The sequence below is a fragment of the Sugiyamaella lignohabitans genome, chromosome D (assembly GCF_001640025.1).
Source record: "Sugiyamaella lignohabitans strain CBS 10342 chromosome D, complete sequence".
Taxonomy (NCBI): domain Eukaryota; kingdom Fungi; phylum Ascomycota; class Dipodascomycetes; order Dipodascales; family Trichomonascaceae; genus Sugiyamaella; species Sugiyamaella lignohabitans.
The window spans coordinates 752443-769222 of record NC_031673.1 but is presented as its reverse complement, the minus strand read 5'-3'; the positions used below and the strand labels follow the sequence as shown (position 1 = coordinate 769222).

Below are 16780 nucleotides of genomic sequence, written 5' to 3'. Positions count from 1 at the left end.
TCGTTTCCCCTTTTTAAAACTGTTTGATAGATAATATATATATTTTAATCATACCAAGTCATGTGTTGTTTTTTTATAGTCGCAACTCCGGTGCTCTTCGTAGAACATTAAGTAGAACAGTCAAGTATGATGACAAGAGAAGATGAAAGTGTTGGCTACAGACCAGGGCCATAACCAGTAGAATACGTGAGCTACCTCACTTGTTAAACCACAGTAGCACAAACCAAGTGATTTAAATTAGCAAGATATAAACAGATACAAAAATACAGAAAGTTGTACCCAAGAAGTTAAATGGGAAGTGCACTTTACAAGTAAGAAGAATCGACTCTGGGGTATGACAATCTGCCGGAATGGACAACTCCACCCGTCAGAGACAAAGCTCGGAGAGTACTTAAAAACTAAATTAAGGGGACGTCTATTAGGTACATAACTAGTGGAATGAAGCAGTGTCGACATTTCCAGCAAGAATAGAGACAATATTCTCCTCAAGACGTTGGTTAACAGTGTCCTCAAGATGCTTCTTAGGATCTTGTTTACCCACATATCTCGTCTTGAGTTGGTCTTCTGTCAGCTCTTTTTCTTCCTTTACACGGGCTGTATATTGGTCAGCAAGCTTGACCATCTGCTTGACGGCATCATGATTATCATGGTCATGAACCGTGTAATCCTTAAGCGCCAGACCAGATGACCAATCACTCTTGTGTAAATTGAGCAACATGGTCTCTTCTAGAGGAGTCTTTTTGTAGTTAATGTTGATAGAGTAGTAATGACGGTTCAAACCATGGATAAGAGCTTGAATAGATGGTTTATTCAAATGACCAAGGTTAGATGTGGTTTGACGAGGTTCTTGACCCATCATCAACGAAGCTGGGTTAATGAGACGGAAAGCATCGATAACGACTTTACCCTTGACGGATTGAATAGGGTCTACCACAACAGCTACAGCTCTGGGGTTCAGTTGTTCAAATGACTGCTGAGTATTAATATCAACAGATGACAGCCAACAACCAAATCCAGGGTGCGAGTGATACCAACCAACAACCATCTGATCTCTACCAGTCTGTTTAAGCATATCCATCATTCTAGTTTGAAACACATCATCCACAGCTTCGACTGAAACACCAGTACCAGATTGAGGCATGGCAAACACGTCAATGACATGAACAGTGAAATCATCAACAAACTCGCCTAACATAAGACCCATGACTTCCATTGGTACACCGGCTCGGCCATGTTTCAACATCTTTAATAGAGCCAATGAGGAAATATAAACGGTCTCGGAGTTGTCGACAACAGGCGAATCAACACCTGGGTGAGCACCCATGCCACCTCCTTGTCCGAGCAATCGTTGAATATGATCCATTATGTGAGATTTAATATGTAATAGAATGGATAGTTGATATGTTGGTAGATATTTTCCAACTGTTCGTATGAAGTTCTCTCTGTATCAAATTTGACAACGAAAGATGAATCAACAATGACTGTTTGAGTTGATGAGGTTGATAAATAATGAGAAAAGAGAATTGATTTTAACGTGTGACGAGCCAATGGACTAAATCTTATTCGTGAATCGATTCAATGAACACTTTACTTGAAATATTGATGTGAAAGTAACAGAACTCAAACGAACTTCAGTAATGTAGCAGCAGCAATATATCTTGGTAAGTAAGCAGCTGAGGTGAGAAGTGGCGATGGTATATTATGCACAGATGCCAAAATATAATTCAAACGAGGTTTGCCGGGTAATCACATGACTTACGAAATCAGATATAGATTTCAGAATAAAAATAAGAAATAACAGATAAATTGACATAACTAAGGCCAGTATTAGATATGTGGAGGTCAATTGAGTACTGAGAAGATTTTTGAAGCCAGTTGATTAAGTTTTGAGTGGATCAATTTTTTTGCAATGCAACTTAGACGACGCAAGACACGAATTTACACGACCCAAGACAGGAGATATTAGGCTATTAATATAAATATACGGACAAATTTCCAACCAGTTTTTTTATTCCTCAATCAGATAGTCAATTATTTACTTGCCTATTCAAGATTGAGTTGCCAGTCAAGAAACCAATCGTTTTAGAAAGTATCATATATCAGTCACTGACATCATATATCGCAGTTGATGATCGACTCTGTCATTTCCTAAAGTGACGATGAAATATTGAAACTTCCGGTAACACCTGATATCAAGTGTTGAAAGTTATCAACAATCGGCAGTTGAGGATGAGTTGGCCAGCCAGGGTAGGAAGACAGAGACTCAGACGAGTCCTGCTAACCTGCCAGAGATCGCAAAATGCCTATTTATCTGGTTCTGTGACTGGAGCAGCCAGTAGTTTAGGTTTGAGAGCAGGATCAAAGGCTGGATCAGTCACTACTTCAAGGCCATACGGTACTTCAAAAAGCACTCTTCCGCCGAAAGAAGAGACTATAAAGAAGTGTAAGTGGATTGTTAAGCAGAGAATGTTGATAATTAATCACTCCACCAATTTTTGATTTCCAAAACTGAGTCCCTGGCTTTGGTCTCCCTCGAACGCTGCCACGAGTAGATACCAGGGGGACCCCGAGTCCCGACTCGAGCGTAGCGAGAGGAGCCAAGGGGTCTGGGGCGTAGCCCCAGCCGCCGGAGGCAGTCTGTTTCGACAGCGTACTAACGAAGTCGTAGTTGTATTTCCGCGAAACGACACCACAGTCAAGTCAATTCTGGAAGCGCGACCTATTGGATCGTCTATTAGACTGTCAGGATGGGTTGACAAGAAGCCCAAGAAACTATCTAAGGGACTGGTGTTTGCCAAGATTCGTGATTATAATGGAAATACAATCCAATTGGTAGATCGTAATGAGCCGTCGGTCATACGGTCGCTGAAACCTGAGAGCTCTATCAGTGTCAGTGGAATTGTCGAATCAAGTGCTAATTCTGGTAGTACAGACCTCGATATCAACGTCCAATCAGTTCAGGTGCTCAATGAGGCTAGCATTGTGGGAGCACACTTGACAAGCGGTACTAAAGAATGGCCCCCTGAGTACCGGTACATCCAGTTACGACAACCTCAGTTTCAGGAGACTCTGAGACGACGAGCAAAGATCATGTCTATTTGTAGACAGGTATTAGACAGTCTGGAATTCATGGAAATAGAAACACCATTGTTGTTCAAGTCGACTCCAGAAGGAGCAAGCGAGTTCCTTGTCCCGACCAGAAGGAAAGGACTGATGTATGCATTACCTCAGAGCCCACAACAGTACAAACAACTGCTCATGGCTTCTGGAGTTCATGGATACTATCAGATTGCTCGTTGTTTTCGAGACGAAGACTTGCGTGCCGACCGCCAGCCAGAATTCACCCAGCTGGATCTGGAAATGAGTTTTGCCAGTGGCCAGGATATTCGACGGGTCGTTGAAACCGTTGTACAGAACGTCTGGTCGGGTGTCCTCGATATTCCTATGTATACATTGACAGCCGATGGAAAGTACTTGGAAAAAGTCGACTCCGACAGCCCTAACGCTTTTAGAAGCTTGTCTTATAACAGTGCCATCAGCAGGTTTGGCATCGATAAACCGGATCTACGAAGTAGTCTTGAAATTATTGATCTCTCAGACTCTGCTAAAGCCATAGAGAGCCCAGAGTATCCAATTATTGAAGCACTCGTGATCCGTCCCGAAGTAAACGGTTCCTTTACCCAAGAGCAGATCGACTTTCTATCCGACGAAAAGAGCTATAAAGCGAGAATACCCAAGATAGCCCTGATAACAGAGTCTGATCTTGCGTCTATAGAGCAGACTGTTGAAAGAATCCTGCCCCCTAGCGTTGTAAATATTACAGACAAGACCCGATTCTACAGGGAATTGTCGCTACAAACTGGAGACATTGTGGCATTTAGCACGCGACAGCAACTATCATATGAGAATCCCACTCCTCTTGGCAGGTTCAGACAGCTTGCTATTGAACAATTCCCCAACCAGTATCTCAGAACTGGAGCTGATGGCCAACCTCTCATCACCCCAGACGACTTTGTAGCTACCTGGGTCGATGATTTCCCACTATTCAACCCTGTAGAGACCACCCAACCTGAAGTCAACACTTCAAACTCAACTACTTCTACTCGAGTAGACTACCCAAAATTCGACCTTACATCTTACGTATCAACACACCACCCGTTCACCATGGTTCACATGGACGACTACGAGCTTCTGTCGACCGCACCACTGCAAGCCCGAGGCCAGCATTACGATCTCGTCATCAATGGGGTAGAAGTCGGCGGTGGCAGTACACGTATCCACGACACCAAACTACAAAAGTACATTTTCGAAGAAATCCTCAACATCACCAACTCCAAGGCACTTTTCGGGCACCTTCTCGAAGCCTTCGACACGGGCTGTCCACCACACGCCGGTCTCGCCATCGGGTTCGACCGCATGACCGCCATGCTCTCACGAACCTCCTCGATCCGCGACGTCATCGCGTTCCCCAAAACCATCACCGGCGCCGACCCGCTCATCGGCAGCCCCAGCAAAGTCAAGCCCTCGCAACTGGGGCCCTACCACATCCGCACCATGTAAATAGACCCCCCCTCTCTCTCTCTCTCCCGGACCTGCCTCCGGCGGCTGGGGCTCCGCCCCAGACCCCGCTGCTCCTCTCGCTGCGCTCGAGTCGGTCCGTCTACGGTCCCAGCCATCTCCTGCGAAGCAGGAGCTACGGGGTCTGGGGCGGAGCCCCAGCCGCCGGAGGCAGAGACCCCCGTCAAAATTAGTGTCAAATGATTAGCTATTTACAGGTGGAATGCAGAGGTTGTTTAGTGGGTGAGGTACCAGCGGCCCTTTTCTCTTCTACGGTCGAGGATCTTTTTGCCGTAACGGCTTCGCAGTCTCGCCAGGAACCCGAATTTTCTCTTTCGTCGGATGGTCGATGGCTGGTAGGTGTTACCTCTCGCTTTGAAACGACGCTGGATGATGCCCGAGATGGAGCTGCCAGAGAGGACACCGCCAAATGAGGGAGTCAGGTCCGGCAGCGAGGTTCCTGGTCTCTGTAGCTTTTGGCGGAAGGCAGAGATGCCGGTCTGCGAGCTGCCTGACAGCATCGACAGACCTCGTTGGCTCACTGAAGCAGCGTATCTGGCATTGTTAGTACAATTATTTCATATGAAAGAATAGCTGGCTTAAATTCTGAATCAAAATCAGCGAATTCGAGACGTGGAACCACAAACCACCTATCGTCGAGTCAACTGAATCCAGATCATGGCCGGGTCAAAACCACGTTCAAAAACCAAAAATCAAATAAAAAATGCTTACCTGGTAGCTAGTGAAGGGCGCGAGTAGCTGCTAAGAGCAGAACGGCAGAATCGACTCAGCATTGTGGAATATAGTTCTGTGAAGTGGCAGTGATAGATTATCCGGTGAATCTCGTGAAGTAGAGAATTTCATGCTGATGCCGATGTTAGGTTACAGATTGCATTTTCCCGACTATTGCCAGCCGTGCATTATACACTGAAAAAATATATTTTTTGGGGGTGATCTGCATTACCATTTGATTCCTATACTTAAAAGTATTATCGTTCATTTCTCAATCAGTGGGTGGTATTGAACTGGTAATAAAACTTATTTATTTATCAAAAACGACAGTCCCGTCTGATCAGTTTCGTACTTGCATTTTTTCACAGCCATGGCCACTAGCACAAGATACAGGCGACAGGCGCCTACCTCGTCGGAAATCATCTCCTCTACTACCATCTCCAACAGCGAAGCTGAGGAAGTTCTGACTCAATATCTCGACTCCATCACTACCAAAGACAGTGTTTCTCATCAACTCACACGACTACAAAGAAGTCTTCGTGGCCTGCCATCGCTGCTGCAGGATCCCGAAGAGTTCGTCGACGGCGAAGACCAGGCCGATGTCAACATGGATATCAACATGGACGCTGATGCCCTCCCTAACGGCACTGTAAAGCCAGCATCCGACGGCAAAATTAGCAAAGAGCAAAGAAAGAAACTCAAAAAGGAGCGAAGAAAGCAGGAAAAGAAAGAACGGGCGTCCAAACCCAAAGCCGACGAAAACGACGACATGTCAGAGTAACCACCTCTCACCCACTCTTCACCGGCCACCTGTATCTAATATTTATTGTATATTTCGACTGTTGTCACGGGGGACGACGGGGGGTCTGCCTCCGGCGGCTGGGGCTGCGCCCCAGACCCCACTGCTCCTCTCGCTGCGCTCGAGTCGTTGCGTCGACGGTCCCAGTCTCCTGCGAAGCAGGAGCAACCAGGGTCTGGGGCGGAGCCCCAGCCGCCGGAGGCACACCCCGACCCGACCCCTGGGTGATCGCCGTGGACCCTGCGTCATATGCAGGCAGGGATTGCGGGGTGGATGTGGGTATTTAAGTAGCAGGGAAGTGCTGGGAGAGATGAGACAGGTTGTGTTGTTACACCGATGGTGAAATTTGACTCAATTTCGTCGCCGCTTCGTCGGGGAAGAGGGTCGGATGCCGGGTTGGAGCCCGGTAGTAGTGGTCCGTCGAAGACAGTGGTAACGGCTTCGACACTTCGTGGTCCGGCCATTCCTGGTCAAAGTCGTACTGAAATTGTTCCAGTGAAAATGGCCGCTCCAGATGAGGTTATCCGGATTTTCAGCAACCTGGTCAACAAACCACATTTGATCTCTGAGATCACCAATACTCCTTTGACGAATGTGTTTGATCTGATGCGGTTTGGATGTGAGCTTCCTAACAGCATTTTCAACAATTTCGGCATTCTCGATTCGTTTGTCAAATCCGAGGATGGCCAATCTTTTGTTACTCGTATGTTGTATAATCTGGCTTATAACCCACCCTGGTGTCATATCGCCGACAAACTGACCTATGGAGGATCCAACCTTCGAACTATGATGCTTCGGTTTACGTTCGATGTCACCGATAGGCACATGCTCTACCTAGCCCAAGACGTCGTTCTCCGTATGGGAGGAGGGTCAAACCTCGAGTTCTGGCGGTCTGTCTTCAAACTTGCGTTCTGGGGTCAAAAGCTCGGTGCTGAGAAAAAGGCCAAAGAATCCGATCCCTCTTCGCCCAAACAACAATCTGACACCTCAGCACTACTCTCTGCCTCTTCCACCTCTCTCTGGGCCGACACAAACCGGAAACTGGAACCTACCGACTCGCCCTCACCAACTACCACCCTCTAATAACACGCGAATCCATCCCCTGAGTGGCCCGTTGCCTCCGGCGGCTGGGGCTCCGCCCCAGACCCCGTAGCTCCTGCTTCGCAGGAGACTGCTGGGACCCTCGACGCCCCGACTCGAGCGCAGCGAGAGGAGCCACGGGGTCTGGGGCAGCGCCCCAGCCGCCGGAGGCACACACCACCCCCTGAATTGCGGCCCCCCGGCGGAGATGCAGCTCAGGGGGTGATAGCGCCGTGCGGTGCTAAAAAAAGAATTTGTTTATTTTGCGAGTGATGGGCAGGCCGTTTTGGGTTAGGATGAACGCGAAATTGACAATCTTTAATGCTGAAAATAGCTATATTTGTAAACAGACACATGTGAGTGCTTGCATAGACGACCAGGACAAGCGCGGCTACCGTTTTTCCAGCATGGGAATATTTTGTTTATGAGCCCTTGCACATTGTCTCATTATCTCCTCAGACCTCCCTGACCAAGCAAAAAGACACACCAGACTTTCTGCTTTTGACACTTGACTTTTTATATTTTGGTCTTGATCGAGGCTATAAAATCAATCTCACAATCTCACACTCTCGTTTTTTTGGTTTTTCAACACCTTTCACTAGTGTTTACGTCGTGGAATCCGTCGTAAATAGCCTAGCATCGGCAGGGTCTAATACGAAACACCTGACACTACCTGGCAAACTAACTCCAGTTTCTTTATCATTAGCTGTGTTCGCTCGTTGGTTCGGTTGTCAACTTTTTTTTGGAATAAAATATCAACAGTAAGTTTTGGTTTGGGGGGTGTCGGATGTGCCTCCGGCGGCTGGGGCTCCGCCCCAGACCCTGGTTGCTCCTCTCGCTTCGCTCGAGTCGGGCGTGGGGTGTCGCTGCTGTTAGGGGTTGCTGGGTAGCTGGGATTTGCTTGGGAAGAGAGGTTTAGCGGGAATTTGCTGGATTTTGGTCCCCCAATCCCACCCGGAACTGGCTCACCCGACGCCCGACTCGAGCGAAGCGAGAGGAGCAACCAGGGTCTGGGGCGGAGCCCCAGCCGCCGGAGGCATGTCCCCCCACCGTAAGTCCAGTCACTAACTCCCGGTCCAGTGGATAGGTCCGGTTCGTTCAGAAACTTCGTTGGTAAGGGCGGAACCGCCGGTGGTGCGTCAGGGTCTGGCACGGGAGGTGCGTATGAAGCGTTTGATGAAGAGGCCAATTTTGGGTCGCCAGGAAAAATGCCTAAAAGCAGTTCGAATGCTACTATTGGCCAGTATGAGCATGACGGTATTGGCAGAAAGAGATCATTGGTGAGACCAGAAAGATCAAGAATCGACCCGGATCACCCTCAATATCATTATACACAGGTTGCTGCTCAGCAGGCTGGTCGCATCCAGGTGCAGGCCGCTCCGTCCGGTGCTGACCCCGCTGTTTATGAACACCCTCATACAAGAGACATTCCTATGACCGATCTTAGTCGTTCACAGAGTCCAAATGAAAAACAGGAATACGATGCTGATGGCGGTGATGTGTATGTTGACGCTAAAGGTGGTCGTAATGTTTATGGTTTGAACGATGAAAATGGCGGCGAGGATAATTACGAAGATAATCCATATGAGAATGGAAACAAATCTTATGACGATACAAATCCATACGGTGTTAAAAATGATATGGACCATTACGGCCCATCGAATCTTAATGACAATGATACCGACCAGGTCGAGCCTTTGAATGCCGATGATGGTCCTGGTAGTGGTAAAGGTGGAGCCCGTGAAATGTCGAGAAAAATGTCAGAGAAAAAAGCTGCTAATAAACCTTTGCCAGGTGCAAAAAAACCTACCTCGTTCTGGCATGCTTACTGTAAAATTGTCACATTCTGGGCCCCTGCTCCTGTTCTCAAACTTTTTGGTATGCGCACTAAAGACCGTCAAATGGCCTGGAGAGAAAAAATGGGTCTTATCACTGTCATCATGTATGTAGCAGCTTTTGTTGCCTACTTGACTTTTGGTTTCACTACTACTGTTTGTAACAACAATCTTGTTCGTCTTCGAAACAACGAGGTCAATCAAGGATATCTTATTATCAATGGTCGCGCTTATGAAATGGAGACTTTTAAACACCCTGAAGCTGTAGGTATTCCAAAGGATACGAATATCCTGTATCCTCCAGTCAATGCTGCTGGTCAGGATGCTTCATTTTTGTTCCAAAATGTCAATGGTAACTGTCGAGGTTTGATTACTCCAAAGGCTGATAGTAAGATTCCTCATGATAACAAGGGTAATGTTGCTTGGTACTTTCCTTGTCAAACTTTTAGCCAGAACGGTACTACTCAACCAAATTTCACTTTCCCTCATTATAATGGATATGCCTGTCATACATCGGGTAAGGCTCGTCAAGAGTATTTTGGTTTGAAAGCTGCTGCTGAGGTTTATTTCACTTGGGACGATATCAAGAACTCTACTAGAAAACTCGTTGTCTACAATGGAGCTGTCTTGGACTTGTCGTTGCTGAATTTTATTGACAAGTCAAACTTGAACTACCCATCGGAATTCACAATGCTTCAAAAGGACTCGACTATTATGGGCGCTGATATCACCCAGCTCATGTCCCACGGACGAGACGGCCAAATCGCTAAATGTTTATCTGAGGTCATCAAAGTAGGTTACATTGACACCGAGAATATCGGTTGTATTGCGTCTCAGGTCGTGTTGTATGTGTCATTAGTGTTCATTATCGGTCTGGTCGGTATTAAGTTCTTGTTTGCTTGTTACTTCAAGTGGTTTATTTCTGGACGTCAAGGTGCTTTCTATATGGACAGAAAACAATTGGAAAAGCATAACCAGGAGATTGAGGATTGGTCAAATAATATTTACTCTCAGGGTCCTATTAAGAAAGCCCCTGCTCCTCCTCGTCGTAAAGACCGCAATTCCAAATTCTTAAAGGGCAACGATAAAGCTATCAACCGTCAAAGTGTTACCATGATGTCTCAAATCCCCGTCACTTCTACTTCAAAGCTCGTTCCTGGAGGTTCCATCTATGGAATGAACTTGGGTAATAACGATGCCTCGAGAAACTCTTTCTTGTTGAATAACAATGCCAGCAGTGATGTTGTTGGTGACAACTCATTTTTGCAGGGTGATACTTCGTACCGTGGAGCTGGTGGTCTCATGTTGGAAGACTCATACTCTGATTATCCTCCTAACGCAATGCCTGCTGAGCAACAGAGTCAAGTTTACAGTGGTGGCCCTGGCTCTTACGACTACTTGGTTCCTCAACCACCAGTTGATTTCCAACCTTTTGGTTTCCCACTTGCTCATACTATTTGTCTTGTCACTGCCTATTCCGAGTCAATTGACGGTCTTCGAACTACTTTGGACTCTATTGCCACTACCGACTATCCAAACTCTCACAAGCTCATTTTGATCATTTGTGATGGTATCATCAAGGGTTCTGGTAACGATATGTCTACCCCTGAAATTGCCTTGTCCATGATGACCGATTTTGCCGAGCCTATGGACCAAGTCAAGCCTTATTCCTATGTGTCGGTTGTTAGTGGTGCCAAGCGTCACAATATGGCCAAGGTATACTCTGGATTTTACAAGTATGATGATAGCACTGTTGACGTTGCCAAGCAGCAAAGAGTTCCTATCATGACAATTGTCAAATGTGGTACCCCTGCTGAAGAGGGAACTGCCAAGCCCGGTAACAGAGGTAAGCGTGACTCTCAAATCATCCTCATGAGTTTCTTACAGAGGGTCATGTTTGATGAGCGTATGACTGAGCTCGAGTTTGAGATTTTCAATGGTATGTATAAGATCACTGGTATAGCCCCCGACTTTTACGAGATAGTGCTTATGGTGGACGCTGATACTAAGGTATTCCCTGACTCCATCACTCATATGGTTGCTCAAATGGTCAAGGACCCTGAAGTCATGGGTTTGTGTGGTGAGACAAAGATTGCCAATAAGACTGAGTCCTGGGTTAGTATGATTCAAGTGTTTGAATATTTCATCTCCCACCACCAAGCCAAGGCCTTTGAGTCTGTGTTTGGCGGTGTTACTTGTTTGCCTGGATGTTTCTGTATGTACCGTATCAAAGCCCCTAAAGGCGACGATGGATTCTGGATCCCTATTCTTGCCAACCCTGATATTGTCGAGCGTTATGCTGAAAATGTCGTCGACACCCTCCACAAAAAGAATTTGTTGCTTCTTGGTGAAGATCGTTTCTTGTCTACTCTAATGTTGAGAACCTTCCCCAAAAGAAAACAGATTTTCGTTCCCAAGGCCGCCTGTAAAACAATTGTACCTGCTGAATTTAAGGTTCTCCTGTCGCAAAGAAGAAGATGGATCAACTCTACTGTACACAATTTGATGGAGTTGGTGCTTGTCCGTGACTTGTGTGGTGTCTTCTGTATCTCGATGCAGTTTGTTGTTTTCGTTGATTTGGTTTCTACTCTCGTTCTTCCTGCTGCTATTACCTTTACTCTTTACGTTGTTATTATTGCCATTGTAAGGAAGCCTACTCCTACCATGTCTCTTATTCTTTTGGCATTGATTTTGGGTCTTCCTGGAGTCTTGATTGTAATTACTGCTAGCAGACTTTCCTATGTCTTGTGGATGATTATCTATTTGTTCTCTTTGCCCATTTGGAATTTTGTCCTGCCAATGAATGCTTACTGGAAGTTTGACGATTTCAGTTGGGGTGATACTCGTACCATCGAAGGTGGTGATAAGGGTGGCCATGATGAGACCTCTGGTGAGTTCGACTCTTCTCAAATCATCATGAAGAGATGGAGAGACTTCCAGCGCGAACGAAGCAGAAACATCTATCCACAGTCATCTGGATGGGGAGAGGGCACTGTTTCTATGCTGTCATCGTCATCTTTGAATGCACCCATGTCACTGAATTCACATACCATGGACCATGCCTCACCAACGACGAGTAACTTGGGATCTGAGTTTGTTCAAAGACCTGAGGATATGACTCAATTTTGATTACAATGTTGCATTATGGTGTGGTGAATAAGAAAAGAGTTTTGGGAGGTAAAGTGTGCATATACCAAGTTTTACTATTAAAATTATGGTCTTTATATTATATATATTTGTTATGTTGAAATAAATAATTATTTTCTATGTATAGTCAAGAGGCATTTTTCCAGCAGATCTAGTATTTCCTTATCTTTGTTGGATACTGATATGCATTTGCAGACAAGCTCAAACTGCTGACTGAGACTCTTGTCATCGTGGTATTCGTAAACAAGATTCAAAAGCTTAACCAGCTCATCTCTAGTTACATTTGGCATGGGCATACGTCCCCGTAGCGGTTGATCAGCCACATACTGATGCAGGGTTATTGCGACTCTCCAGTTCAGGAATTTAGATGACTGTTGTACAACCAGAGCTGTGTTCTTTGGGGGCTTGTATGACAATCGGAAAAGTTCTCTCAAGCATAAATGAGAGAGGTTAACTCGTGACTTCAGGATTGGACGCTCTGTGGACCCATAAAAGGGATCACGAACAAGTCTTAATACTGACACATCTGGATCACCAATTCTATAATACTCCTTATTTATCTTCCCACGGTAATAGATCGCTGATGACTCAAAAATACCACGCAATAGTCGAGACCAGAAATCATCGGAAGTCGTCGAACCACGTTCAACAAGACTGATGAACTTGATATAAGAAGAATGATCGAATTTCTCGTACTCTGGCTCGTACTGTAAAGAGGACGTGGACTTGTTTGTAATAATTGCCAATCCACATTTGAGCACCACGTCCCAAATTGCAGTAATGTGTTCTTGAGATAGCTGGATGTCAAAATTGGAATCAAGCAAAGCTTCTAAAATATAAAGGAAAATTTCTGTTCCTGTCTGCCACATTTGTTTGGGTTTATTGCCTTTCTTTTCGGCCAATAGAGGACAGTCAAATTTCTTTTCCATTAAAACCAATAACGAGGAAAATATTTTCTCAATAGTTTGATTGTTGCATAATTCATCATAATCTGCGCGTAATACTATAGAGAATTTGGTCTTGAGAAGTTGTAATGACTCTGCTGCCAGACTGATGTAGGTTGGTCGTTTCGATGATGGATCCTGAGATTTAGTCTCGGAAGTGGAGAAGGCAAGAAGAACAAATCCAGAAAGTATTTCTAATATCAAACTTGCAACCTTAACGTCGCTGATATCAATAGACTCAATACGTTCCAAACTTTTCGTCTGTAGCGGTGACATGTGGTCTCTATCCGAATAGAGGTGTGGAATGTGAGCAAAAGATGTACATTGTTCCAGTATTTTGATAGTCTTCGCAATTTTTTCATATGAGCAGTCTTTTTGACTGGATAGAGCTTGAAGTGGTTGGTGGATTTGAACAAACACTGTCAAGGCTTCCTGGGTTAATTTTGTGTCTACCGGACTTTCTGGGATATGTTGCGAAGTCCAAAACTCCCACGCTTCTTCAATTGACTCAGCCGGGATGGAGATGTTCTGGTTTTTGGAAAAGTTAACCAATACAGAATTCAATGCAGTATAAACAGGAAGAGAAAGATGAGAGGCATCTGTATCGATCAAAGCTTGTAAGTAATTGATCAATGTCTTCCACAACAGACTAAAATCATCCTGCTTAACAAATTGTCCAATAAATGAGGAATATAGACTGCTGAAACCATTCAATATCAGTGAAATAGTCTCTGTCCAAGACGCAATTACGTCTTTATCGTTGGTGGCAGGCGGACGAACTTTCATGACCACTGGTGTTACTATCGTTTGGACTGTTTTCCACACTCCTACAGGGAGGGTGCTGCCGTTGGAGTCTAAAATACGAAACAATATTTGGATGGACCCGTTACGTACCTGAGCTCTGGTATCTCCAACAGTGATAGCCAGTCGTAGCAACGACATCGTCCACAAAGCAAAGATATTCAATGGAAACTCACCATTCGATGCCACTTCTGAAAGCTTTTCAGAATCAGAGATAGGACTCTTGAAATCATTGTGAGCAGCTCCTTTTTCAAGAAGCACATTTCTTAAATGGTCAGAAACAGTCCAAAAGAAACTGATAGATGTGAAAGAGATATTCAAGTCACTCTCTTGTTTGGAGAACTTTGACAAAGTGCTTACCAAATTTATTAAACATTTTTCAGGCAGCACAATTAAAAAATCATTGCAAATTAAAGTCATGGACTCGAACCCTGATTTCACCAGTCGCGAGGCTCTGTCAATTTCTTTTGTGCCAGAGCTACCCACTGCCATTGAAGATAGAGAAGAAGATGAACCAGTCGAAGATAATGGAGTGAAAACTGTGTCTATGATTTCAAACACCAAATCCCAGCCGTCTATAAACTTACCACCACAAAGGTCAAGCACTTTATTCAAAGTGTCAATAGCAGACACATGAATATCAGATTCGGTGCTTGCAATGGATGAATCTTCACTAGGAATTTGCACCTTGACTACTCGGTCAATTTCAGATTTCAAGGTACTGATGACTTTTCTTTGAGCGTCACTGTTCACAGTTGAGCTTGTAACAGCTGCTGTCGATGCCTTGGTTATGAGGTCATTCAATACATCTGCAGAATGAGAACGAGCTAGAACTTCAACCGACCTCGTGTCAATCACTTTTAATAGATGATCAGTAAGTTTTGGCCATGTTTTGTCTGATGACGATACAAGACGGTTCATATTTGTATTACCAATCTCTCGCAACAAATCAAGCGCGAAAAATAAATCACCGCTAAGGCCTGGTTTTGCGATACCAAGCGTAGCTTCGGAGATACGACAAATCGAGGCAATCATATCCAAAAGGGCAGATTCAGAAAATTCCTTGCTTGAATCCAAGAGTCGTCTAAAAGACGTGTCCACAGCACTGAACTCACTAAGCTGTGAAAACACCTGGGATCCCTGAACTTGGCGAGCACGTTTCTTTCCAGAGCCATTTGCTAACGAGTCGGCAAGTTGAATAGTACGGAACACAATATCCCAGCTAGTAGAAAGCTTAGGACCGAGAGAATGTGCTAGGTTCAGCAACGCTCTAAAACATAAAATATTTCGTGAAGTTGGCGAGCCCGGTGATCTGCCAGCTGTGTTTTGTCCTCCCGGGTTGGTAGGAGGATGTGTAGGAGCAGGCGAAGCGCTTGTATTTTGTGGTAAGCCAGCGTTACTTGTTGATCGCTGGTGTTCACGAATAGATCCTAAAGTACCCACAATTGATTCGACGCTCAAGAGATTCCTGGCCATGCTCGTCGCAGTCGCAGCAACACTGGGACTAGAACTCGAGCTAGGGCCACTAGCCGACTTTCTGCCACCGTCCACGTCTTCAAGCACCAAAACAGAGAATGAACCAATCAAAGACATGAACGCATCCATTGGCTCAGAAATATCGAGGAATCCTGCAGAGTGAGTCAATTTCTGAACTGAGCGAACCAAAGAATGATATAAATCAATATCAATGGTGGCATGGAAAAAGGTGTTGTAACAGCTCAAAAGCTCATGCCAGCATTCTTTAATAAATTTGACAGGCATATCGGCATTACTTGATGATGATGAAGGCGACTGTGTGAACACCTTTCGGGTTAAACCTTCACAAAGCGAATTGATACAGACCAGAACCAAGTAATAAAGATAGGTATCTGGAACAATTGGTGGCTCGCTTTTGTCAAGCAAGTCGATGCATGGAACTCTAGCAACCGATGTCTTGAGCGATATTCCGACTACATCAGAATAGTCGACAGGGTCATTTTCGTCATGAAGACCACTGGTAGAAGCAGTGGCAGCATTATCTGGTAAACGAAATGGCATAGATACAGGACCATAGCCAATAACATCTTTCCTCTCGAGACTGATTTTACCAAATGCAGCAATCAAACACTTTATAATAGCTCGTCTAGTACCCTCTTGGGCATCGTATTCCTGGTATATCTCTTGCACTAAAGAAAACTCTGAACAGACTCCCTGGAAAACTTCCATACAAAGCAGACGCTTCCAATATGGAGCAGCATCTTCATCCACCATGTGAGTCAGTAAAGATAAAATGACCTCACCTTCTACTTTTAAGATTGGTAGCTGGCGTCTCAGCAACAGATATAAAATTCGCGTAACACGAACAGTAACAGAGAACTCACGTTTCTCAGAAAATGCCCGCAATAACAGTGGAACCACTCTGGTCCGTAAAATGTATGCAAATTCGACATGCTTTAAGAAAATATCACTGTGGTTTGTCAGTATGCTCTCTAAAAGCTCGAGTCCAAACGTTTCAGGCAGATGATTGAACTTTTTCAAAAAGACAGGTTTTTGCTTTTCAGTTAAATTACACAAGTCGGTGAATATCATGAGAGCATCGTATGCAACTGGACTGATAAGAATTTTGTTGGTGCCCGTAATGGGTCCCGAGCCATTGCTATTGGCATTGTTAGATGCACCACCGTCGCTATCGACATCTACTTCGAACGTCTTCTTTGGAGGAACCTTAGCAGCATTTCTGTCCTCCCTGACCACTCTTTCAAATACAGAAATAATCAATTGCTGAAGAGTGGCAGAGGCTGTGTTTATGACGACCACACTCTTATTACCACCCTGCAAAATAGAACAGAGATGAAGGATGTTGACAATCTGGTCACTGGTCAATTCCTGGCCATAGTTTTCAATGA

The 16780-nt window shown here is 45.0% G+C and overlaps 5 protein-coding genes across 5 annotated transcripts; 3 read left to right on the top strand and 2 right to left on the bottom strand.

Moving 5' to 3' along the window:
* Positions 1–430: 430 nt before the first annotated feature.
* On the bottom strand, positions 431–1363 carry RPN11 (proteasome regulatory particle lid subunit RPN11; the record flags this gene model as incomplete). The annotated part of the gene is made up of 1 exon (XM_018881964.1): positions 431–1363. The coding sequence occupies one exon, from the start codon at positions 1361–1363 to the stop codon at positions 431–433; it is 933 nt and encodes a 310-aa protein (XP_018736390.1).
* A 1766-nt stretch (positions 1364–3129) lies between these two features.
* On the top strand, positions 3130–4560 carry MSD1 (aspartate--tRNA ligase MSD1; the record flags this gene model as incomplete). Its single annotated transcript, XM_018881963.1, has 1 exon — positions 3130–4560. One exon carries the CDS (start codon positions 3130–3132, stop codon positions 4558–4560), a length of 1431 nt encoding a protein of 476 aa, XP_018736389.1.
* A 1099-nt stretch (positions 4561–5659) lies between these two features.
* Positions 5660–6070, top strand: AWJ20_4862 (uncharacterized protein; the record flags this gene model as incomplete). The annotated part of the gene is made up of 1 exon (XM_018881962.1): positions 5660–6070. The coding sequence occupies one exon, from the start codon at positions 5660–5662 to the stop codon at positions 6068–6070; it is 411 nt and encodes a 136-aa protein (XP_018736388.1).
* A 2306-nt stretch (positions 6071–8376) lies between these two features.
* Positions 8377–12132, top strand: CHS3 (chitin synthase CHS3; the record flags this gene model as incomplete). Its single annotated transcript, XM_018881961.1, has 1 exon — positions 8377–12132. One exon carries the CDS (start codon positions 8377–8379, stop codon positions 12130–12132), a length of 3756 nt encoding a protein of 1251 aa, XP_018736387.1.
* A 128-nt stretch (positions 12133–12260) lies between these two features.
* Positions 12261–16463, bottom strand: MON2 (Mon2p; the record flags this gene model as incomplete). The annotated part of the gene is made up of 1 exon (XM_018881960.1): positions 12261–16463. One exon carries the CDS (start codon positions 16461–16463, stop codon positions 12261–12263), a length of 4203 nt encoding a protein of 1400 aa, XP_018736386.1.
* Positions 16464–16780: the final 317 nt, after the last annotated feature.